General features: G+C 32.9%; 1 protein-coding gene and 1 long non-coding RNA gene across 23 annotated transcripts in view; one reads left to right on the forward strand and one right to left on the reverse strand.

The window, feature by feature from the left end:
- The first annotated feature begins 660 nt into the window (after nucleotides 1–660).
- LOC146995974 (uncharacterized) overlaps nucleotides 661–26,362 on the forward strand; it is a 224,754-nt gene continuing 199,052 nt past the window's right edge. For 8 of the 19 annotated variants that reach the window (XR_015042740.1, XR_015042739.1, XR_015042738.1 and 5 more), the window contains exons 1-2: nucleotides 661–1,416; nucleotides 15,544–15,580. Coding sequence is in view for 4 of the 19 variants with exons in the window: in XM_085822489.1 (XP_085678615.1) it covers nucleotides 1,319–1,416; nucleotides 15,544–15,580 (135 nt within the window). In the remaining 15 variants the exon portion in view is untranslated. Of the gene's footprint in view, nucleotides 1,417–7,859; nucleotides 7,947–15,543; nucleotides 15,581–26,362 lie in introns of all 19 variants that reach the window. The other 11 variants (XR_015042736.1, XR_015042737.1, XR_015042735.1 and 8 more) reach the window with 3 other exon arrangements.
- LOC146995975 (uncharacterized) overlaps nucleotides 11,931–26,362 on the reverse strand; it is a 91,586-nt gene continuing 77,154 nt past the window's right edge. For 3 of the 4 annotated variants that reach the window (XR_015042745.1, XR_015042744.1, XR_015042746.1), the window contains one exon: nucleotides 11,931–12,076. This is a non-coding gene — a long non-coding RNA (uncharacterized LOC146995975). Of the gene's footprint in view, nucleotides 12,077–16,357; nucleotides 17,446–26,362 lie in introns of those variants that run through there. The other variant, XR_015042747.1, reaches the window with a different exon arrangement.

The raw sequence follows: 26,362 nt of genomic DNA on the forward strand, positions 1-26,362 counted from the left end.
AGACTTTTGCTAATAAACTCCAGAAACAGATGGAAGTTGTTGGACCGAGACTAATTCGTAAAGATTCATCTGAACAGATATTTGTCCATAAAGACTTAAAAACTTGTTCTCATGTGTTTCAGCGAATAGATCGGATAAAAAAAACCTTTGGAACCTCCTTATGAAGGACCATTTCCTGTTATTGATCGCAAGGACAAATATTTTACTATTAGCACAAAAGGAAAACATGTTAATGTATCCCTGGATCGCCTGAAACCAGCATATATTTTAGCTGAGGAAAATTCTCAGTTGATACAACCTGACTACAGTAATTTGCAGAGACCGGACTCAAATTCGGATGTGAATCAAAAACCTTCTCGCACAGGCAGAACTATACGTTTACCTGTTAGATTCAAGGACTGACTAAATTATTTTGATAGTGGTTAACACTGCAATACTAGTTACTACCTATTTCTCCATCTTCGTAACGTAACTTAGTTACTGGTGGGGGAGTAGTGTAGTGGCCCAGTTATTGCATGAGAAATAATTATTTTTTATTTCATATATTTGTTCATGTGTTTAATTATTTTATAAAATTAACTTTAATATTTTGTTAATATTCATATTTATATTTAAATTTCTTTATGCTGAATGGCAACTACTTCTAGTTCTGATTCATGATTGCTAGGTTTTGGTTTCAAAACGTTGCTCGTAGCGTCGCATTTCGATAGCTGGAAAATAAAATGCAATAACTTAGCTATTTGTTTATAATTCATGCTGTTACTAGTCATAAATTAATTTTAAACATTAGTAGCCAAGGCTACAGCGTCACCCCTGATCAACTTCTTCACTACTGAAGACTTTGCACTTTTATTACAAATGCATACGACTTTTCCAGTTTATGGAATTTAACGAACTTTTACAGGTCCTTAGGGGATTGATAAACATGTAGTGGTAAAGGCCCTCGGGTCGAACACTACTTAACGAATAATGATCTCTGATCTCCCCGTTGAATCACTATTATAAATGTTCGTTTTACTTTTCAAACTGTTGCCACCAAATGTTAGAGTCTTGCATTATATTTGAAGAAATTAAATAATGAAAAATTAGAGTAGCTCCTAAACACTATACCATCTGGGGGGCAAGATCTTTTTATTATAAATTAATTTTAATAGAAAAGTTATTTTAACATATGTGCGTTTAAGAAAAAAGAGCAGCGAAAATTTCCCAAAAACGCAAGCACATGAATTTTGGCAGCATAGTTTTGTCGAAAATTGCGCGATTTGGCAACGTTGAAACGTAAAGCTGATTCGCTGGTTGTGTTTGCGCCAATGAACAAATGTGTTATTTACCGTGTGCTTTTCTTTTTAAAAGTTCCGAGACTTCAATGGATATTGATGCGGGTGATGAAGAAGAACGCTTCAAAAGGCTTGCTGTGTATGTATTCACTTATATATATATTTTTTCAAATACACAAAATATTGGTAAAAGTTTACAATTGGGTGCCCCTTGTTTTTTGGCGATTCTTTTTTTGATGCCAAGATCGGCACCAGGAAGGTACAATTTCTTGATGGTCGCTGCACAAAACAAAAATAAGAAGTCAAAGAATTGTACAGACTCTGTGTCCATGAACACATTGATCTGTTTTCACTTAAAAAAAAATCCTAGAATTGCACAAACTAGGCATTGCGCACTGCCTTAAATTTGCCCATGTACACATCAATCTATTTTCATTTAAATAAAATCAGGAAGCTAAAACAGAGTTAAAACTATCATGGTAACCAGAAGTAAGGTTTCATCGCCAAAATTTAAAAAAGTTGTCGTGAAGCGAAGGGGCACTCAGTTCTACACTAGAGCGAAAATATTTATATTCGTGATCTGTTTGTATGTAGGAATTCAATATACAATTAAAGTAAAATGTTTGATATCCAAATGTAATCGAATATGTGTAGTTTCCTAAAAAAGTGCCAGAATATTTAAATGTGCGAAACTAAAAGTATAAAATGTTAGTTTCCTTGAATTATGCGTTTTCTTAGTCTTCATTTTACAATAAATCCAGATGTTAAGTATAAGTTCAAAAATAGGCTGACTATATTTTCGTCATGTCACATGTTATATTAAGTTGACGATTATTCTTCAGAACCGTATGTTTAGCTTAAAATGCTCGTTAAAAATGGGACAAAATGCCATAACGCACAAAATACCTTAGATGGAGCTCACACTGTAAATAAACTAGAAACTCTTAAATTTGTTATTAGTTTGCAAGTAGAAAAAGGGAATTTTTTAGTAAAATTTTTGGTGAATCTTCGGATTATGGTAACTTGGCGAAACTTTGGCGACCATCCCTGCTACAGCAACCTGCTAGTTTTTTTTTTTTTGGATGCCATTTTGTTTTCACGAAGTAAAGCCATGTTTTATTTTATTTTTTTTTTTTACTCAAAATTTTTTCCAACAATCTGCTAGCCGAATTACGCTTATGCTAGAACTTTTATGGAACAAAAGTGCTTAATCATGACGAAGATTAGGTGCGAAATTGGGAGGAAGTGTAGAATCGCCCACTGCTTGCTGCGTTTTTAAGAATTGCATATACACGATATCTATGTACACATCAACCTATTATAACTTAAAAAAAATCCCAGAATTGCACAAAAATGGCATTGTGCACACTTTGGTATTGCGCACACAAAAATGACTTTATCCATGTACACATTGACCTATTTTCACTTAAAAAATAAAAATTAAAAAAAAAAAAAAAAATTACAAAAATCCAATTCTTCTTACTCTTGTAAAAAGCACCAAACAAATAAGTGGGCGATTCTGCACTTTAGCAGCGAAATTGTTTCTAAGTGCTTATTAGCTAAAATCCTGTTTGGAATTTTCCGGAAAATGTCACATGACATGTCTCATGATCTCTCATTTCTCTGAGACAAAATAATCTGTGATTCGAACTGTGTACTTCTCAGATTATTGCTAAAATCCTAGCTAGTAACCTTTATCACCTTACCAAAATGTCACCAAACTACCTGTTACCATGTTCCAAAGATTAACCAAATTTTTGAAATGATCTTTCTGAAAATTTCTAAAATCATGTATTTAACAGCTTTTGACACTATAACATATTTTCTGAAGCAGGGCAGAATTTGAAAGGTGAAACCTCTTGGAAAACACACAAAGATGTCTTGTAGAATATAATACAGTATTATCAATTAATTACATAACTGCTTTTCTCTTACTTGAAGCAGAACTTTACTAATGTTGTGAGATATTTAGTCCAAGACAATTTAATTATAATATTGGGTACTTTTCCGTTTCGCCGGCGCAAATCTCGCCAAGCAGACTTTATTGGCAGCAACATACAGTATACACATAAAAAATTTAACCAATGTTAGTTTTAAGAATTTTTTATTTTGAAGGCATAAGCATTTTAGTATGGTTTAAAATTTTGTAAAAAACCAATAAATAAAGACAATAAATTTGTAAAAAGACATTAATTTAAGAATTTACTTTGCTTTCATCCTGATTCGCCGGTTCATATCACGTGACCCCAAGTGATCTTATCTCATGTAAACTACGCTACAAAAATATAATTCTCTCAGTAATTATCTACATTAATTTCAAGTTAAATCTTATGGAATACAAGTTCAAATGCAAGAATTATTTTAATTCGTACGAATAGCTTACTCAGAAATTATGTAAAACCGCAGTGCTTTACTTCGCTAGTGCATTCTCATTAGATTTGATGAATTTAACCCTTGATTTTCCTTTTCTATATCTTTGCGTTCAGGTGAGTGGTGTGATTGCATTGTAATTAATTACCGCGAATGGTCTTAGGGCAAAAAATTTAACTATCTTGTAAAAATTCTATGTAATTGTATGTCAGTATTGAAAGAAACAATCAATCTGATAAGAAATGGCTGCGACTTGTTTTGAAAATGAAGGGTAAAAGTTTGCCAGCGAAGATATTCCGTTTGGCATCAGTTGTACCATTATTGGCGACTTTATCGTTTGTGCCGGCAAAACGGAAAAGTACCTAATATTATTTTTCAAACTTAGGTATATTTATATTGTAATAGATGAGTAAGAATTAAGGATACAGTGGATATTTAGCTGAAATATGCTAATCAGCCTAAATGCTACTATTTATCCAGTAATGTTAAATATTTAGGAAGAGAAAAATTTCCACACTTTTTTTTAATAATTCAGGATCTTTATTGATTATTTATAATGGGGATATTTCCATTCTATTTTATTTCTTTCTTCCTGTTAAATAGTCTTAAAATTTGTTTTAATTAAAAATAAATAAAAGTTGTAGATTGATAGAAGCTTTCCGTAATGTGAAACAACCTTTCCATGAATACGTTTCTTCCCATAATGTTATGCAATTGCAACTTTAAAATATTAGATTATGTTAATTAAAATTTGGGTAAAATCCTATAAGAGCCCTTGGCGACAAACTGGGAGAGTGCAGAATCACCCACTGCTCCGCACGTTTCTCAAAATTGCCAACTTGAAAATAGCAAGTAAAAAAATTGGGGTAGAGTAGACTTTAAGGTACCCCTTGTATTATGGTGAAGTTGTTGTTTGATTTATCACCAAGTTGTTGTTTCATTTATGGTAGCCTGAGTAGTTGAATGTTATGGAAACCCTATTGTGACATAATCGGGTGCATGATTCTGGGAAATTTTGAATCATGGGATGTTTTGTAAGCGTTTTTGTGGTGTGTGTTGGTTTGATTCTTTAGACAGTAGAATGGCCGAATGTAGTAAGATTAATTTGAAGTTTCTGTACAATTTGGAGCAAAAGGGGAAAAGAGCTTTAATTGACTGGTGTGTAAATGTAGGTTTACTTAGTAGCCATTATAAGTGTTCTGTATGTAGGAAGGATATGCGTCTAGTCGAACGTAAAAATCGTTTAGATGGATTTGAATGGGTTTGTAGGAAGAAAAGTTCAGATGGTCACTATGTGAAGTGTTCGATTAGAAAGAGTACCTGGTTTGAAAAAAGTCATTTGAGTATGATTGATATTTTGATTTTTACGTGGCTCGGGTGTACGAAGCGAACTCGAAAATCATGGTAAGTGAATATTTGCTTTTGGTAGTGCTTAAATATATAACATGTTTTTTCTTTTCTATGTTATTTTATTTTTTGGTTTAAAATGTATTTTATTGAGATTTTGCATTTTTTTCCCCTATATTGTAGAATTTGGTGCTCCTTTGACTTTTTAAGTGTAAATATATCAATGTGTACATGGACAAAGTAAAGGGAGTGTGCAATGCAAGTTTGTGCAATTCTGGGATTTTTTTTAAGTGAAAATAGGTCGACGTGTACATGGATAAAGTTAAAAGAGTGCACAATGCCATTTTTGTGAAATTCGGGGATTTTTTTTTTTTAAGTGAAAATAGATCGACGTGTACATGGATAAAGTTTGTGAAATAATGAAGTATTTATGACCTAAAGGGTATCAAAATTTACAAAAAAAAAAAAAAAAAAAAAAAAAAAAAAAAGAAGCTTAATATTGATTTGTTTGCCTTATTAAACATTTCTCTCAATGCAAGTTGTTTAAGTTGCTCCGTTTGTTGCGCTAATACATTCTCTTTAATTCTGTAGACAGGCATAATCCTTTGCTTAGTTACATTGTTGAAGTCCTGTAACTGCTGTTTCGAGAATTCCGATTAATTTGTCAATCAAAATTTTCTCGTTGTCAGTAACTTCTCTGTCACTTTCTTCACTATCAGTAGCATATTTTCTGGATCTAGAACTATACTACAGATTTTGCCATTCATTAATTGATTGATGATTGAGAAGGATTGTCATCACAATGAAAACTTCTTTTATATCATCCTCATTTATTACAGCTTGTCCACATTTCTTTACAAAATCCGTTAATTGGAAAATTTCGCCTTTGTTTTGCTATATCCGAAAACCTTTAAAATTAGTGGCTATCATCATCAAATTTAGCTATCCTTCACTGTACATATTTGGCTATGCATCATGAGCTTGGCGACTAACGACAAGTTGTTCTGTTAAATTTTATCTTGCTTCTATCACGCACTGAGACAATTATGCCTGAATTATATTAGTTTTGTTATTTATCATACTTATGTCTATTTCTTTCACGTGCTTAAGGCTTATTAGAGTTCTGAATAAATAAATTCCCGCATATATTTCAGCCTTATTGAAGGCCGGCGCTAGATATCTTACCGCCTGATGCAGTCTCTGTGGGTCCTAAATTCTCCGAGTCTCTGCAGCCATACGAGCCCTGGTGCTGGTTCTGGGTTTATGTGAATAACAAATCAATTATTCTTAATTCAAATAGCCATAAATTTAATCTTTGAGTCTATGAGTATCATCAACAAAATCTATTTTTATCACATGGAAAGAAATGTTTGGTAAATGTTTCCTCGTAAACATTTTTTTAGCACATTTAACTTAAATCTGTAATCATCGCCAAGCGTAATGTCAACATATAAGGTTACCATACACCTTTATTATTCAATTACTAACAAGAAAAATTGGGTACTTTTCCGTTTCGCCGGCGCAAATCTCGCCAAGCAGACTTTATTGGCGACAACAGACAGTATACACATAAAAAATATTAAAAAAATCTTAGTTCTAAGAATTCATTTTTTGAAGGCATAAACATTTTAATATCGCTTAAAACTTTATAAAAAGCCGATAAATAAAGACAATAAATTTGTAAAAAGACATTAATTTAAGAATTTACTATGCTTTCATGGTTCAAAATCCTAATTCGCCGGTTTATATCACGTGACCCCAAGCTATCTCATCTCACGTAAACTACTCTACAAAAATCTAATGCTCTCAGTAATTATCTACATTAATTTCAAGTTAAATCTTAATTTGGAACACAAGTTTAAATGCAAGAAATATTTCAATTCGTACGAATAGCTTACTTAGAAATTATGTAAAACTGCAGTGCTTTACTTCGCTAATGTATCCTTATTAGAATTGATGAATTTAACCCTTGACTTTACCTTTTCTATATTTTCGGCTTCGGGTAAGAGCTGTGATTGCATCCTAATTGACTTAACTACTGAAAATGGCCTTAGACATAAAACTGAACTATCTGATAAAAATTCTATGTAATTATATGCCAGTATTGAAAAAAACAATCAATCTGATAAGAAAAAGCTGCGACTTGTTTTGAAAATGAGGCGTAAAAGGTTACCAGCGAGAATATTCCTTTTGGCATCGATTGTACCATTATTGGCGACTTTATCGCTTGCGCTGGCAAAACGGAAAAGTACCAAAAATTGTTTAGGCATCGCTACATGAGTCATTACTGAAGTTGTCATGTTTTGATAAACATGCGGTGATGAAAGGAAAGTATAATAAATAATGATTCCCAAGGTTGGCGTCAGATCAATGATGTATCTATGTGGAATGTTTCAGTTTGAGATGTGTACCATAAAGCGGATACGCAGGAATGAAACCAAGTTACTGATCCTGATCGTACATATTTATGCTAAAAGGTTTGTTTCTTCAATAACAATGTATTTCATTTAGTGTCAAAGTGAAATTAAGAATTGGCACACTCCAGATGTTTTATTATGCTCGGAGGGGGGTGGAATCAAATGTGCATGCGTAAAACCTAGGAGAAAAATGTTGTTGGTGGTTTTGAGGTCCGGATTTTAGATCATTTCGGATAATGGACGTCTGGATTTCAGACTTTGTACTGAATTTCTTATTTATTTTGATTAATATAGCAATTGGATTATATGGATGATCTTTAACTTTGTTAGAGATTTCTTGCTGGTAACTTTATGCTTTCTTGACTACTGTTATTATAATGACTTTTGAAATTGCTTGTTTTCATGAATGTGTTTGATTGATTTAGAAATTCTGAATTTTCATCCACAGAGAACCCGTTGGCGCCGTTGCTGTTTTACTCGCCAAGTTCACCTATGGTTGATGGGCGTTGGTTATGAGATATTAAAACACATGGAAGTAAGCCGCGTAAACATGATATTTAAAGAATATAATCAAAGTAATTAAAGAATAAGTAACATAAATTCACGTTAGCAGAGAAAACAATATATTAAGCATATGAAAGTGAAAATTCAAAATTAACTGGTTAAACACGATGCACGAAAATAAATTTGTATTTAATTCAAGTTAGCACAGAAAACAATATGTAAAGCTTAATGGAAGTAGAAAAATCATGTAATATTGAGCTTTGTAATAATGACCCTTTTTCTTGGCAATTTCTTGGGAAAATTGAGATCTGTCTTTGAATATCTTTCAGTATTATAAAATTCCAAAATATTTATGTTTTTAACAGTGCAGTTTCTAAAGAAATTGTGAATTTACGATTAATATCTTCATTGCATAATTTTAAAGTACTTCCAAAACTACGATTGAAAATCCATTATGATCGCATAAATGAAATGAATAGATATTCTCATTTAAATAGAAACTTAATTGCAACTGATTACATAAAAGTTTTTTTAGTAATAAATTATATTCTGCTCTGACTTATTTTTTTAAATTTTATGTATATGTTCATGTATTGCACGAAAAAACCAACATATTAACTTTACATTTGGCATATCGATTTTTATTAAGACTTGCTTTTTTGCATGTAACCAGGGTTCATAGCGGTCCTTATAAGTGCTTATAAGTCCTTATATTTGAAAATAAAATATAAAGGCCCTTATAGGTGCTTACTTTTTCTTTAAAGCCCTTATTTTTTTGTTTTTAGTGCTTATTTTTTGCTTTTAGTGCTTTTTTTTTAATGAACGCGCTATTTTCCCCCTACCAAAGCCGAAACTAAATAAACAACTTTTCTTAATATTGAATGTCAGGTGGTGAATCATACTCCCGGAAATAGCTTTTCCCCCTTTCTCTGCATTAACATAACCTTTGGTGCGCACAAAGAGTACAGACAGGTGCCCGTCGTTATATTGGTCAAAGAATTGCGAAAGCAGTAGAAAATTTCGGTACATTCGGCATTCTTTTCCTCCCACCCAAATACTATACACGTTTAAATTTCTATCCAGATCTTAATAATTTGCATTCTCGTTCCGCTTGGTCAGTTCATATTTGTGTTTATTATGATCATTATGCTTATATTATGAGTATATGTATGAATGTTTATAATAACAGTTGCAGTAACTGCTGAAGTATAGTAAACTTCCAAAAATGGTTGTATTTTAACACAGCGTTTTAGGAATAATACTCGGAATGGCTTAAATAAAGGGAAAGTAATCGAATAGTCAAAATAATTTAATTTTTTTTGGCCAATACATTATATAGTGCGAAGATTGGGAGGTTCTCCCCTTTCTCCGCAAAATCTCAAATATTGAAACTGTTACAAATTCGCTGCAAAACAAGCAACGGACTTTTTTTTTTGTCACTTTCCAATCTGGATTGAATAGGACTAAAAGTTCTGCGGTCTACCAACCCAAGCGAAGAATGATTCTATTGCGGAAATTTAACGCCGTCTGTTGAAAATTAGAATGAAAAACACCCCAGTTACTCATATTTAGTTCTTTATTCTCCCAATTTCAGCAGCTGTTGATTCCGATTGCGTAATATCACGTAGGGAAGAATTATGGCACACGTATTGTGCAATAACGTTTGCGATATTTCGCAGAGATAATTAATTAATTAATTTTGATGTTCTGTTTGAGATTTGTTTATGAACACTTAAAAGAGTTTTACTGTGCTTGCTAAGCAGAATATTTTTCAGTTCCATTGGTTTATTTTTATATGATTCACATATCAAAATGTCAACAGCATTTATTTAGCGGAAAAATCTAAAAAGTGGCTACAGTCAACCCCCCCCCCTCCGCTCCTCTTTTTCAAGTTACGCTCAACTGTCCGAATATTCGCCAGTTTCCAAGCATGCGGCTTAGTTAAGCTTTTACTGTTAAAGGATGACTGCATGAAGCAAATTTCTGTCTTCTGATTTCAGAAATGTTCCTCTTTTTTACTTAAATTACTTTGCTTGCAATATCTGTTAAGAGAAAACTGATATACAATGAAAATTTAGAAAATATTCAGAATTTAGATTTAAATTATTTAAATATTAATATGAGTGGAAAAATAAATTGTATTTATTATTAGGTTCCAAGCAAATACAATAAATATGCCTTATTATTATTTATTTTCTCTATTTTGAACTGAAATTTCATCATTAAATCTTGTAATATAGTTTAGTTCTGCATAGTTTTTTTTTTTTTCTCTCATTGTAAACTAGTTCTGTAAATTGAACTGTTATTTAAAATTTAAAGGGAAAAAAAAAGTAATTATTTTCCATGGTTGAGGTAATGCTTATTCTCTCTTAATAAATACTGCATTTCTCATATTTTAAATTACAAGTCTAATTAAGGTTATGCAGTTGTGTATAATGTCATTAGACAGGTGCTTATTTTTTTTCTTAAAATGTGCTTGAAAAGTGCTTATTTTTTTAACTAAAATGTGGCTATGAACCCTGTGTAACTCATAACGAGAACCAAGGAATATATCATTTTTTGTGCACTGCTTTGCAACTGATATACAGCTCATCAGCAGCTAAACAGTAAAGTGACTGAACTCTGGTAGTTTAGTTAGCCAAGCTAATGGGCAAGTTGTATGATTGTTTTCATGGTATTCCCAATATGTAACGTGGATTCAAACCAGTGTCCTTCAGAAAGACCTCCTTGAAGGCATCTTTTCTTTTAGGCAGATATCTCTCCCATGCTTTTCCATAATTTAAACAAACCCAAATGATGTATGCTGCTAAAAATTTTATTTAAAGTCCATATTTAATAACATTACAAAAATTGCAAATATGGTCCAAGTTAGATCATTTTTAAATGCATATATTTATTTTAATTACACTAATTGTATATATTTATTATATGAATATTTTAAATGTCCATTTTATTATTAATTATTATTAATATATTTATGGACAACATTTCTTTTTTGATTGTTCTGTCCAATGTATCCTTGATTTTAATTTCACATTTAAATTTTCACACCATAATTTTATAAGTCTTCTGAAATTTAGTCACAATTTCACTCAATTTAACCGCGTAGTTCACAAATGCAGCATAAAAACTATGTTAATATCAGTCACCAAGGATGTATGGATTAGGTTTTTCATGCATAACCATGAGTTTTTGAGTATCCATAAAACTATTCTGTCATTTTAGAGAATCAATAATACTTTTTATTTCAGTTTAATCATCTCTTTGTGTGTCACACCTGAAATCTTCTCAAATGTTATTGTTTTGTTTATTTCATGCTTATGACTGCATAAGAAGACTTAAGTGAAACAAATGTGTCACAAGCAGTGACACTGAGATGTTATTTCACATATAACTGAGAAGTACAGCACTAATTAGCACTGTAATTGTTAAAGAAAGTATCCTGGCTTGTAAAAAGCTTCGTTGCATGTAATGTGAACTTAATAACTTTATCATTTTAAAAATAAGAAGGGTTTGTGTGTACTTAATTCAATATACAAAGCATGTGAGAGCTAGCTGAAAAAGGCATGCTTTTGTGAATATTTTCTAGGGTAAATAGGCTCATGGAAAACCACGAAAATGTCACAAAATTCACAAAACACATACGAAAAAAATAACCTGCACAACCAGCTCGTTTTTCAGGATTTGAGCCGAGATTGAACTACCACTATTCAGCCTTCTTAACCACTCGTAGGACTAAATATGTAATATGTAATATCATGTAATCAAAAGTTAACTATGTGTTGTGTAACAGGATTGCTTTCTCAAGTATCGAGGTAGGAAATACTTAATCTATTCTTTTTTTTAAGTGTTTGGTCATGGTATTATTCATTACATGTACTTTCCATAATTCATATAGAATATTAATATTTCTACTACAAGTGTCTTTTTTAAATTTTTAAGTGTTTTGCTTGTTGATATTCTCAAAATTGTATCTGATAATTAGTATAATAGGTATAAATACAGTAGACATATATAATCGATCAGGAGTGGCTAAACTTTATGTCAGTGAGAACCACAACTGCATATTTACATCATAGGTGAAGTAGGTTTCAGACAGCAAGAAATGTCGATTCCAAACAATCATTCAGTGACAGTCTTAGTTCAATAAGAGCCATGTGCCTGTAATAAATTAATGAATGCATGACTTTTAATACATCCATTTTACATAAACAGTTTTTCAATGTTATTTTTATCAATTTACTTGTAAACAGTTTAAAGCATTTTATGTTGTTATGTTGAAACAACTGCCTGTCTTTCATAGTATATTTGACACTGCCAATAATTTTCAGTATTGAAATTCTATTCAGTAGCATTGTTAATAAAACTTTTGAAGAGTCATTTGCACTTGGATTCATTACACAAGTAGTGGTTTGCTAATTTTGATGACTTTGAGTATCCATAAAACTATTCTGTCATTTTAGAGAATCAATAATACTTTTTATTTCAGTTTAATCATCTCTTTGTGTGTCACACCTGAAATCTTCTCAAATGTTATTGTTGGAAAAGCATTAACAATATATTATCTGGTTAAAGTTTTAAGCCATAAATATTGTTTTTCTCATAATTTTAGATGACCATACCAATAATAAAAACATTACTTAATTAATTATTTAAAATGCATATTTTGGCAGGTGATGAAGTCAAAATATTTTATCGGTTGGAAACCTCATGATTCTGTGTGCTTAACGCTACGTTAACAGCCATGTTACCAATTATCATTAACCCCTCTCCCGCCATATTTTCTTCCACAAACTAGCATCTGTCACCGAAAACTTCCTTTATTATATGAAAATATTTCTATCTATTTGTTAAAAGTTCATAAATAATAACGTGAAAATACAAAAAAATAATAATAAATAAGTGAAGAATAATTTAAATTGGCAAATGCGAACAATGACGGTGATAATTCAACAAAATGAACGTTAGAGGAATGGTTGCAACCTTCTTACAAGCGAATAGGTTGAATCTGCCGGATTACCAGGTTTGAACTATTATCGCCAAAGTTGGCGATGTTTACATTTGCCGGGTTCTTTGCGGAAGTGTTCCGAAATTCTAATTAGATGTAAACAAATTTCATTTAATAATAATTAAATGCCGTGTAAAGCTTCAAACTTATTTTTTTTTTACTAATACTTAAAAGATCTAACATTGTGGTTCTCAACCTATTTTGCCCTATTCCACCCCTTTCACCATTGCTAGAAGATCATTCCCATCATGCCCTTCCTTTTCAGTACTTGAAAAATGCATATATATATTTATTTAGATTGCTTTTGAACTTACTTTATAAATTAAACCAAAAAAAGTACAGAAAATGTTGGTATATACCAGGATTCGAATAAAAATAGTTTTTTATATTTATAAACCACAGCTGCCAACTCCGCTTTTTCTTCTGGTCTCCTGGTAGATCACCAAATCTCGATAAACTTGTCTCAGTTGCAACAAACAGGGCGAAAAGAATGACCGGGGTAAGAAACGTTTTTGTTATTATTTTGAAAGGAAAAATCAGTGACAAGATCTTACTTACCATTGTATCATTCATCAAGAAGCGCTTTGTGCTCGACATTTCCAGAAGAAATTTGCAAAGTTATGGAATTCATAATTATATTATTGTTAACCTCGTTATTACTACAGCTTTTAATCATCGCCCGTTTAAAGAATTTTTAGTTGAAATGGAGAGCGAGTACTCAGATCTTCTGCTGAATAATAAAGTGCGTTGGTTATCAAGAGGAAATGTTTTGAAATGTTTTGCATCCTTATTAACAGAAGTTAAAGCATTACTCCTTGAAATGAGTGTTTATAATCCAGAACTAATGAATGATCAGTAGATCCAAAAATTTTATTTTATGGTAGACGTTACATCTCATCTAAATCAGCTTAATCAAAAAACTAGGGAAGAGGTGTGTGTGTGTGTGTGTGATTATGGCAAAGCCTCGAGGGCTATCTGCCTAAGAGGAGGGATGCCTTCGTGGAGGACTTTCTAAGGGAAACTGGCTCGTTTTTAACACGTTACACATGGAGAAAACCACGAAAACGCCCATGCAGCCAGCCGGTTCGCGAGATTCGAACCTCCTATAGGGAAGAGGAAACACAATTTTTCTGATGTTGGAAGAAGTTATTTCATTTGAAAGCAAATTATCTCTTTCTGCTCAAGATTTTTGAAACAGAAACTTTGGTTCACTTTCCAAGCCTGTTGAAACATTCTCAAGAAAATAGATCTAATATTGACATTTGCCATTTCAAAACAACAGTTTTATGACAGAAGTTTTTCTCAGCAGGTTTCAGGAATTCTGAATCAGCAAAGCAACATTAGCCTTTGTTAAAAAACCTCTTAATACTAGTGCAACGGAATTGCATTTCTCTGTTTAATATTCACATTGGCAACTCTGAAATCAATTGCTGAATTTAAAAAAAAAAAAAAAAAAAATTATGAAACTTGAAATTTGAACATTTTAAGTGCTGATGTAGAAACATTGGAGAAAAATAAATGTGTGCTTAGTTCACAGCACAAGTAATCTGGAGAAGGAAAACATGTGGAATAATATTATTCCCGACTCATGTAATCAGCTTAAAAAACTAACGTTTGATGTTTTTCTTATTCGAGTCTACATATTCATACGATCAATAATTTTCAAGCATGAACTTTTTGTCAAGAGTAAATAGAGAAGTCATCTTATTCATGAAAACTTGTAATAAGGCTTAAAATGAAAAACAACATACAAAATGCAAACTTTTCAAGAAGATGCAAGGCCATTGTTTACATTAGTGTTTTGTTAGTCATTATTGCGATTCAAGTTTTTCAATATATTGCAATTCTCTTTTATCAATAAAATAGTATCGTTATTAAGTATAATATCAAGTTTTATTCGACATATATATATAGTTTAACTAAGACTTAAAAACTGAAATATTGAGTTAATTTTAGGGAGTGTTGTGGAGCGAAAAAAGATGTAGTGTTGAGAAAGGTATAAGATGGTTTGGACATATGCAGAGAATGAATGGAAGAAGATACTTGAAAAGAGAATACAAGTATTAATAAATACAGTGCTGAACTGTTGATAATTGACTCTGTTGACTAATGAGTTTGCCTTCACTGGCCAAAGGGATATAAAACTGAACTGAGAGCAAATTGTGTGCCATCTCAAACCTTTTCTGCTGCATGTACTATGCCCTAAAAGGCTGAATTGTTATTATGCCCAACAGTGTTATGTTGTTATATGTAAAGATTTTAAACAATTATTTTTTTGTAACTGTTTCTGAAATTATTAACTTAGTGTTTTATGTTCAGTTTCAGCAGTTTTCTTAGTGTTGATTAAAGAGTTACTGTTTATTACATTTGCTATTCCTTATTACTGCACTAAAGGCTATGATTCTGTATACATTAATTAGCAGCATGTTTAAATTCTTAGTTAAAGGTCTTCAATTTAGTTTCATAATTATTTATTGTATACCTTCTTCATATTCATCTTAAATTTCAGAAGAAATTTACTTCCCAGTTTAGTCCTTTGAAGCAACTTATATGTAAATATTGTATAGCATATTCTGTTATGTACTGACTATTGAAATGCATTTTTATTTCTTTTTTGCAGGACATTTTGCAGTTTGAAGTCTCTATGTACTACTGAGGTAAACAAATTCTTTTATATCTAATCTGAAAATGAAATATTTTTTCATAGGCAATAAATTCAGTTCTTGACAACTGCATTCTAAATTAGAATTTTAAGCACATGTGAGAAAACAGGAAAGTGCTTTCCAGTATTTAATTTTAAAAAAAGTTGAATTTTTATTTTCAGAAATCATCTTAAATTTATTTAATAAAGATCATGGCAAATGATTCCAAAATTTTTGGTGCATGTTTTACTTGTCCCCAGAACTTTCTGAGTTGTCCTGCTGTGGATAATTTCTACATAACCACTGAATTTCTGTGATTCTGATTAATTCAGGCTCCTAAGAACTTGATATTTGTGTCATTATTTGATTTTTAGGAAAGTGATTATTCTAAACCTCATGTTTATAAAAAAATTTACTGTAGTTTGAAAATATGAGTCTTGGATGATAATATCAGCGACTCTTTTAAATATAAGCTACAACTTGCTTAAAAGTATCTTATGCAGTTAATGCCACTAGATACCTTTCAACATAAAAAACATCTTCAGAATTATTTTTATTTCTTGCATTTGCTGCAAACATGAAAGAAAAGAAAAATCTTATAATTAAATTTTGTTGCTGTTAAACATTTCTGTAGTAGAAGATAAGCATGTTTAATTTATAATACTTTTTATGTATTGTTTGACATATTTAGAAGTATTAAATATGTATATGATGCACAATTTTGAAATCTACAAAATAAATTTTGTTGTATATAAAATTTAATTATAAATATTGAAGTAAAATAACAGACAATAACATTGCAAAATTAAAAATTTACTCTTACAAACACTTCAAAAAAGTGAGAATAAAATGCATTAAAAATTTAAGCAATATTTTTTATAATTTAAAAAAGTATCTCTTCATATAGTATTAATAAATACAGTACAAAGTTCGAAATCCGCACTAGCCGATTCCGGATTTGGGATATTTCCAAATCCTGTGGGGGGCTGTAAAGTAATGTTGCTTTCTTACATTAAATTCAAACAAATAAATTTGTAACAAGTTTTTATTTTTAAGCAATAATATAATCACCCTCGTTATCAGCAACCTTTTGCCATCTAGTATGCAGATTTCAATCCCAGATCAATAAAAATCAATTGGTTTTTGAGTAAAATATCTCAAGATGGCATTTTGGACATCATCAAAATTTTGAAATTTTTTGTTACTAAGAAAATGTTGTAGGGATTGGAATAAATGGAAATCCGAGGGTGCGATATCGGGGGAATATGGTGGGTGAGGCAGTACCTCCCACCCCAATTCATTATGTTTTTCCAGTGTTTGTCTTGCACAGTCGTGTTGCAGAATGACGCCTTTTCCGTTGACAATCGCCGGATATTTTCCAATTAAAGATTGGTTCACTAGATCCAATTGTTCAGAATAAAGGTCTACATTAACAGTTTTTCCAGATTTCAGCAATTCAAAATGAACAATTCCACGAATACTCCACCAAATACCCAGAAGTGCCTTTTCGGGATGTAAACCCTTTGTAACCCCTATTAAAACTGCCTTTTGAGTTTTGGATTATCATATAGGACTTATTTTTCTGTCTCCACTAATCAAGCGATCAAAAAATGGTTCTGTATGGTGCCGTTGAAGCAATACATTGCGTGTGATGGATAGGTTGGCTTTGTTCTCTTCGGACAGATTATGGGGGACTCAAACACCTGCTTTGCTTATTTTTCCATTCTGCTTTAAATGTTTTTGGTCGACCAAGGTTGGTTAAGAGTGTTTGACAGTTCCTCGATTGTTTGACATTGATTTGCGTCCACTTCTGCCCTTAGCATGTTGTTGTCTATCGTTGTTGTCGACATGCGTAGAAACGACATTACTTTTTGGTCCCCCTAATAATAGATCATCAATTTAAATCTGGTAAGATGGCATGCAGAAATTATACAATTAAAATTATGAAATTGTAATTTATGAAATAAAGAACAATTATGATCTAAAGGGTATCAAAATTTACAAAAGAAAGCTTAATATTTGTTTACTTTATTAAACATTTCGTTCAATGCAAGTTGTTTAAGATGCTCCCACAAAAAATTCAAAAAGTTCCTTTTTCTTTTTTCTTGTGTCATATACAGTGGACTTTCCAATGCCATACTCCTCACATAATTTTAAGACGAATATGCCTGTATGCATTTTTTGCAGCAATTCCACATTTTGTTTAATGGACTTCTAAACATGGTTTCGCTTTGTAGATCCCTTTTGTAACTCCAGAATTGGAAACTCTTTTCGACATAATCGAAAGTTCAAGCTTAGTTTTTATAAAATTTCTGTAATAATAACAGTCTGCGAAAATTAATAAACTGGGTCAAATTAGAAGGTCAGGGAGCAGCGCAGTCTGCTACATTAATTTAAAATGCCTTAGAATCAGTAATGATAATTTTAGCCTAACTTAATAGCGTGTGTTATACGTTATTGGCTATGTATCACAAGATTGGCAACGAAACCCAAGTGGTTTCGCTAAATTTTGTCTTGCTCCTATAGCGTTCTGAATTAAGCCTGAATTGTAATAGTTTAGTTTTTTACTATACCTACGTTTATTTCTTGCACATGCTTCAGACTAATATGAGTCCTGAATAAATAAACTCCCACATATATACTTAAGGCTTTATCTAGGGCTGGCGCTTGAAACCGCCTGGTATCGCCTCTACAGGTCCTAAATTCTGCTGCAAAGCGCTTTTGTAAGTTCTAAATTTTAACCATGCCTAAACTTTGGATCCCAGTGCTTTCCCTAAATCATAAATACTTCTCATCCCTTAATTTTGACACTCGGTGCTTTCCCAAATTCCAAAAATTTCAACTTCCCTAAATTCTGCCGTCCAATACACACATATCTATAGTGCAGGACGGGTTTAAAAATTTTGCTTTTAATTTTTAGCCTATTATTATGTTTTTTTTTATATCTATGTATATAGGCATAAATAAATGCAACAAAATAAAGAACAAGGTTATAAGGTATTTCTCCTGCCTTCCTAGCATCCCTTCGTGGTATAGTGGTTCTGCATGCTGAGCCGGTATTGTCAGAGGTCCGTGGTTCGATTCCCAGCAAAGGCGTTGTTAATTTTTCATCTTGCCTGCTTCCAGAAAAAAATACCTAATGTCTCTAAAGTGGCGCCCGAACTAAAAGGGTGTTTCATGAGGATTCTCTGCGCCCAGGATTTGGCGATTGGGTCCCCTAAAAACCTCAGTTGCCCTTTCAAAAGGGGAGTATGTAAGGTATTTCTCGTGCCTTCCTAGCATCCCTTCATGGTGTAGTGGTTCTGCACGCTGAGCCGGTATTGTCAGAGGTCCGTGGTTCGATTCCCGGCGAAGGCTCTGTTAATTTTCATTTTGCCTGATTCCGGAAAAAAATACCTAATGTCTCTACCAGGTATAAAATATCAAAGAAAAATATCTTAAATATACAATGTTCATTAATGTATGTATATGTATATAATATCAATATAAATGTTAGGTTCTGAAGCAATTAGAAAATTTTTAATTACACATACACACACATATATATATACATTTTATAAGCATATATAAAATAAAGCGATTTTTAAATTACTTATATGGTTTGTTGTGGTTTATTTAAATATAGCAAAGCACTCGACGGCTATCTGCCTAAGGGTAAGGATGCCTCTGTAGAGGACTTTCTAAGCAAAACTGGATCGTATATGCGTTATACATGGGGAAAACCACGTAAACGCCCATACAACATGAAAATGGATTGTCTGGTCCGCACTTCTTAAGCAGAAGTATCACCAGAGCCAATAGGCTAAGGAAATTTTCAATTTTGGAGCAAGAGCTCAAAGATCAAATAATGCCAATTAGAATTTTTGAAAGACCTAGTTAGAATTTTGAGGTCTTCTGACTAGGAGATGTGTTGGCCTCGCCAACGTCTTTATTGAAAAAATACATTACATAGCATGTTTTTATATTTACAAAACAAATTATTTTTTGAACATAAATTGAGTTATACAATGCAACATAGAATGATAGGAAGAACAAAGTAAAGAATCAATATTAAGTATTACAATAATTAAATGATTAATAACATGGCAAATAAAAGTACAAAGATATTACATGATACGATTGAATTTACAAGTACAGATCTAATTCATTGTGATATGAGTATTCCAATATAAGTACAATAATATTATATAATACAATCAATTTATAAGTACAGATCTGATTCATTATGGTATATGTATTCCATAAAACTTGATAACAAAGATCGTCCCTTGTCGTTCTTAATTAGTTGTTTTAGAGTTTCTAAAGTTATATTTTGTTTGAAAATTTCTCTACGTTTTGTTGATACACTGGAACAGTCTATAATCATATGAAGTGCATCTGCGGATTCACTACCACATTGACACTTGCATGTAGATTCCTTTAGTTTGAATCTGTTAATATAAATCGGAAAGGCTCCGTGATTAGTGATAACTTGATTTAAAAAAAATCACTGAAATGCCGTTTCTCCGAAACATTCGGTAGAAGTGTGAACGTATGTCGTCCTGTTTCTTCATCGTTCCATTGTCTTTGCCATAGATCGAGAGCTTTCATCTTTGTCGTCCTGATGCTATTACTCATAGGGATCTTGCAGTCTAGGTACGTGTTCGAGTAAATCCCTTGTTTGGCTAGCTCGTCGGCTTTTTCATTGCCGGCAGTGCCTTGGTGTCCTCTTATCCAATGAAGCTTTGCTTTTGTAAAAGCCAGTAATTTCTTTATGGCGATAATGTTCTGATTATAGATATTGTATTTATGGATAGACTTTAAAACAGCCTGGCTATCCGAATATATATGCGCAGGACTGGGGTGTGATTTTAACCATAGTAATGCCGACTTTAATGCTAAAGTTTCAGCTTGATATACTGTACTAGTCTTATCCAGTTTAAACATAAATTGATCGTGACAAACTCCATTCATGAAGGAACAGAAGCCAGCTCCAGTGCCGTCTTCACTTTTTGAACCGTCCGTATAAATTTCTAAACCTTTATTGATTGGAGGCTTGTTGTCCCATCCGAAGACTTGAATATGAGCTGGATGAGAATGCCATTTAGGTACTGGGAATTCAATCTGATCCCGTGAAAGTTCTAAGTCCTCATATTTAAAGTCAGTCCATCCTCGTTTGGTACGTTGGATGATGCTTTCCATGTCCAATTTAAGATCAAGCGGCATAATTCCAGCAATCACTTGAAGAGCTGCAGTAGGGGCAGTCTTATAGCTTTTGGTCATTGCAAGAAGTGCTATGCGTTGTATAGAGTTTGTTTTGTTTCGCATTTTTACCGTAGGTGGGTACCACCAGGCAGGACATGTGTATACTATGGTACGCTCTATTGCACATTTATAAAGTTCTTTCAGAACTGGTTTGGGCATCCCAAGTAATCTAAGAAGATTGTTCATTATTTTACAAACTTTAGATTTAATATAATCTAGATGAGGTAGCCAGGTAAGGCATTCATCTATGACTATTCCAAGATATTGAATGGATTTTTGTTGCTTAATGGTATGATCGTTCATCTTTATTGTCGGTGCTGAATAGGCTGCACCACGCTTTTTGATTGCTATAAACATAGACTTTGACTTTTCGGGAGAGAATTGAAGTTTGCACTTGAGTGCCCATTCTGATAGTTTTTGAAGCGCCAACTTTGCCTTGGTTTGAATTTGCATATGCATAGATCCTGTTACTAGGAGTGAAACGTCGTCCGCATAAGCTTGGATGTGGATTCCATCTTCAAATTCGAGTTTTAAAGCTATATTCATTACTATATTCCAGAATAGTGGTCCAGAGTTGGATCCTTGTACACATCCTTTTTCTTGTTTTATGGAGTATTGAACATTATTTATTTCATAGATTATATGTCTATTATCCAATAAACTTTCAATAACTTTATAAATATTTAGAGGACATCCCAGATTGCGGAGTTCCTGTAGTAGGAACGGCCACCAAATATTGTTGAATGCACTCTTGATATCCAAAGAGATAACATTGGTGTAATTATTATTACGTCGGTTTGCTTCTATTTGTGAGACTATGTCCTTGATGGCATCTGCTGAGCATTTTCCCGCCGTGAAGCCATATTGTTGTTCACTTAATTTGGAATTCGATACTAAGAAATAAGTCAATCTGTTAGTGATTAATTTATCATAGACTTTACTCCATGCTTTAAGCAAGCAAATAGGGCGGTAAGCATCAGGAAGCTCACCATTTTTTCCTTCTTTTGAGAATAATACTAATTTCGCTGTCTTCCAGCAGTTAGGAAATATTCCTCGACGGAAGAGTTCATTAAGTAACGCTACTTGTAATTGTGGGTTAGCATAGAAAACTTCAGCTATAATTTCTTTAGGTATATTGTCCATTCCAGGTGCTTTGCCTGGATTGAGGGATTTGATAGCATTTTCCACTTCTGGAATCGTAAACGGAACATCATTTATTGAATTATATGGATTCCTTAAGTTGTTACGAATTGTCGTATGAAACTCCGTGTCTTCGCTGATTATATCTTTAGGAAAGTGGTAATCCATTAGGAAACGTATAGTTTCTTCTATTGTGGAAGTCTTGGTTTTATCTGGTTTGAGTAACGCTTTTAATTGTAGAGGGGATTGCATAGTCCCCTTAGCAATGTCGTAGTGTACCCCGAAGGGTGAACTAGGACTTAGACGCTCCAGATATCTTTTCCAGGTTGTTCTTTTGGCTTGCATAAGCTTTCTTTTATAGAGAGCAAGGTCTTTTTCATAGACTTGCTTATAGTGTGCCCTTAGTTCGTCATCATGAATACATTTGTGATAACGCTTTCTCAAAGCGAGGATTCTTTTTCGTAATATTGAGAGTTCCGGGGTCCACCAAGGGACACCTTTGTGTTGAGTTTTAACATATTTTCCCTTGGCGTGGGTTGCCAAGTCACAGTATTCCTGTATTTTCTGAGTCCACTTAATTATAAGTTGATTAAGATCAACTGTATCTTTAGGCAAGTAAGATTCCATTGAACCAAAAAAGTGACCAATTTTTGCCTTCAGTAAGAGCCAATCCATTTGTGTAAGTTTATATTTGACTCTTTGAGTTGAGCTAGAATGTTGATACGTAATTTCAAAAGAGATATAACAATGATCACTTAAAGTGATACAGTCCATAACTTTCCAATTATGAATGAAAGACGTGGAAGAGATTGATCTGGAAGCTGTAATATCAATCCAGCTCTTTCCCCTTGTGCAGTTGTAGGTAGGGGGACCATCCGGATCGTTTTCAACAGCCAGTCTATGCATTTTTAAGAATTCTCTAAGTGTGCGTTTTCTGGGATCCTTGAAGGGGGAGCCCCAGAGCACACTTTTCGCGTTTAAGTCGCCAAGGAGAAGAAGATCATGTTGATCGTCAAAGTAACGTTCAGCTAAGTTTAACAGAGTAGTTAAATCTGTTAAGTCCGTTATAGGTTGAGTATAACAGTTAAAAATGGTTATTGTCCTATGTTCAATCTTTAATGTAATAACATTTAAAGTAGAAGAAGCGTAAGTATTCAGAACCGTAAGTCGTGGGTTAACCACCACTGTGGCTGTTTTGGGGTGGTCATTTGGAGAAAAAATGTTTGAGTCGGAAAGCCAGACGGCTTGTCATTGATACAGTATGGTTCTTGAATAAAAATCAAGTCGTATTCAAAGATACAAGTCTTTAGTTGTGCTGTTGCGACATGTGATCTCGCTAAATTAATTTGCAACGCTTTTATATTTTGAATAAGTTCTCTAGCCATAATTGATTTTTCTTCGAAGATCTTCAATTTCTAGCTGTCTGCTAGGACAGTCTTTTGAGAAACTTGAGTGCTGCTCGTCAAGGTGCTTATCACTATTCGCATTTCTTTCTGCACAATGAATACATCTTTGGTAGTTATTGTCACAATTTTTGTGGGAATGTCCCACTTCTCCACAATGTCCACATGCCTCTTCTGTTTGGCATTGTTTAGAAATATGTCGGTATTGGCAGCATTTAAAACACTGCGTTGGTCTGATGTATTCTCTTAAATTGAAACGTTCCCAATTAACGCACAGTTTGCGTAACTTAGTAAGTGTTTGAAAACCTCCGGTGAGGTTTCACAAACCCAATGATTTCCGTTCTTATGCTTGATAGGAAATTTAACCTGTAGGCCATCACCATCGATGCCTTCGTTTTGGGCTAAAATGGCTTCCTTAAGTTCTTCCTTAGTCAAGTCCCTTGGAATATCATATATTATAATTTTATGAAGCCTACGTGTAGGACGAACAATTTGTAGGTCCTTTTTAAGTTCTGGTACAGTATTTATTTCATTTTCTAGCGTCTCTATGTCTTCCGCTTTATTGGTCTCTATTAAGAGACCACCTTTTGCCTCATTTTTAAGTCTTTTCACTCCAATGTGGAGCTTTGTGGGATCAATAGTTTTTAAGAGCTTCTTTCTGATGTTGTCTGGTTTATCCCCTTCATTTGTGGGGTATAAAATAGTGACATGTTGTTTGTCTGGTTTTCTCCATGTTTTGGATCGGTCACGAGCTGGACGTTTAAGTACGTCCGCATAAGAGTCTTTAATGTTTGGCGTTTGATGAATTTGTCCTTCCATGTGTGCCATCTCGACACACTGTTCAGTTAGAAGGTTGAACATCAATTGAAATTGATGTCGAATATCAGCGGCTACTGCCTTGTTTATGCCAGAAGCTTTATTTGTCAATTTTGTCTCTAAGGTGGCAATATATGCCTGTCCTTCTTTGAGAATGTCTTTAGAACTCATTTTGATGTAGGTAGAGTTATTCAACGCTTAACTAAATAAGATGCACTGGGTTTGTAGACCGACCTGGTACCCTGGGGTTCACACCAAGTCAGTAAGTAGTAGGCACTTTTGCTCAGGCTTTCGACCCTCCTTGGAGAGGGAGCCCCCCGACCTTGCCAAGGTACCCGAGCACTGGGAAAGCACGAATGAACAGGTGAAACAAATATTCAAAATTATATCAATTTTGCACATTAATATCGCATTTCAATCGCATACAAATCGTATTTCTAATCGCTTTCCCCGGGGAGCGTAAACGCCCATACAGCCATTCCGTTCACCGGAATGCGAACTCCGGACCGAACTATCACTGTTTAGCGGCTTTACCACTCAGACGCTAATGAACCTTCTCCTCACATATACATGCATATATATATTATAATATTTACATGTAGAACATATGTTATGGTGAAATACCGAAATCTGGAGAATGTCGACTTTCACCGGTGAATGTTGAACATATAAGAATATATTTCTTCTCCGTAATTCGGTCACGAAAAAAAGCACTTGAGACTTAAAATAAGAACTTAAAACACACAGTACATTGAAAATGAGAAAGGAAAATAATAGAAGTTAAAAACTTACTTAATTATACAGTGCGTTCTAAATGAGAAAATAAAATAATAGTAATAAAAAGCTTACTAAATTATGTGACTCAAATCTTATTTATTGCAACAACTTAAACTATTATGACTTCTTATGAACTCTCTTTTCGACCTACACCAGAGCATATCTGTGATTGTCGACATAACACCGGTGAGGGTCCGAATGTACAAGAATGTAATGCAATATTCGATCTTTCACCGATGTATGTGGTAAATGTTGTCATTCTCCGGTGAAAGTCGATATTCTCCAATTTCGGTGTTTCACGGTAACATATACGTACACATTAAATTATTAAATTATATTTGCATGTCGATAAATTATATTTACAGGTTGATCATTGATAAAAAATTATAAAATATTGTACGGAATTACTTCGCTTCCTAGATTTTTCGTAAGCTTCATCATATTTCTAAAACAGAATCTAAGTGGTGATCCCATTTGCAAGCTGTTTATATATCTTATTTTTTCTGCACTGAATTATATTTAGAGAATTATTTCACATGATTATAGCTAAAAATGCAGTTTTACAAATGAAGAATTTAAAGGCAAGAAGAGAATTAGGTCCTTTTCTAATTATTCTTGAAGCATTTAAATTAAGAAAAACAAATGGCAGATTAATAGAGATCACTGAAATAAAGTGCTCATAGAGGACAGATTAATATGCAAATAAATTTTAGTTTTCATTAAGTAAAACAGAATTCATCTGGCTTCTGTGAGAAAGGAATCAATCCAAGAAACTATTTTTCTATTTTCGCAATCATAATTTTTTAAAAAAATATTCAAAGAATTCATATTCAAACATTGCAGTCTATTATAATCAGTAATAATTACCTAAAATGCAATTTTAATCAATATTAATTCTCATTTTCTCTTTGATAACCCCTCTTTAGAGTTAAATAGCAGTCACAGCATTTTTCGGCTACATTTTCCTTTATAATATGCTTACGTTTTCATTTACAACTTTTAATACTCTGGGAAAATTTCAGTATGAGAACCCAGAAAATTATTCTTAGTGATGCTAAGATTATTGATCATTGTCATGCCGCTGTGCTTCAAAAGAAATCCTATTGTTTAAAGGTTCATATCCTTAACCTTCCGACGTTCATATCCTGGCCTTAACATTACATTCATATCCTGACCTAAAAATAAAAGCTGCGAGTCAGAATTAAAGGGGTTGCTCATAGGCAACCTTAGTTAAAAAGAAGTTAGAGGAAATGTTAATCAATGCATAATATTATCTTTTGAATTAAACACTAACACACTATTTGATCAAGTTCAAATAGAAAACAGATATTCGGCATTTGATTTGAAAACAGATTAGACTTGCAAACAGATATTCGGCATTTGTAAAGAAAATAAGGATGAATCAATATGAGTTTGT

The sequence above is a fragment of the Stegodyphus dumicola genome, chromosome 8 (genome assembly GCF_044657685.1).
Source record: "Stegodyphus dumicola isolate Sdum_Otavi_A_Nest chromosome 8, ASM4465768v1".
Classification (NCBI taxonomy): Eukaryota; Metazoa; Arthropoda; class Arachnida; order Araneae; family Eresidae; genus Stegodyphus; species Stegodyphus dumicola.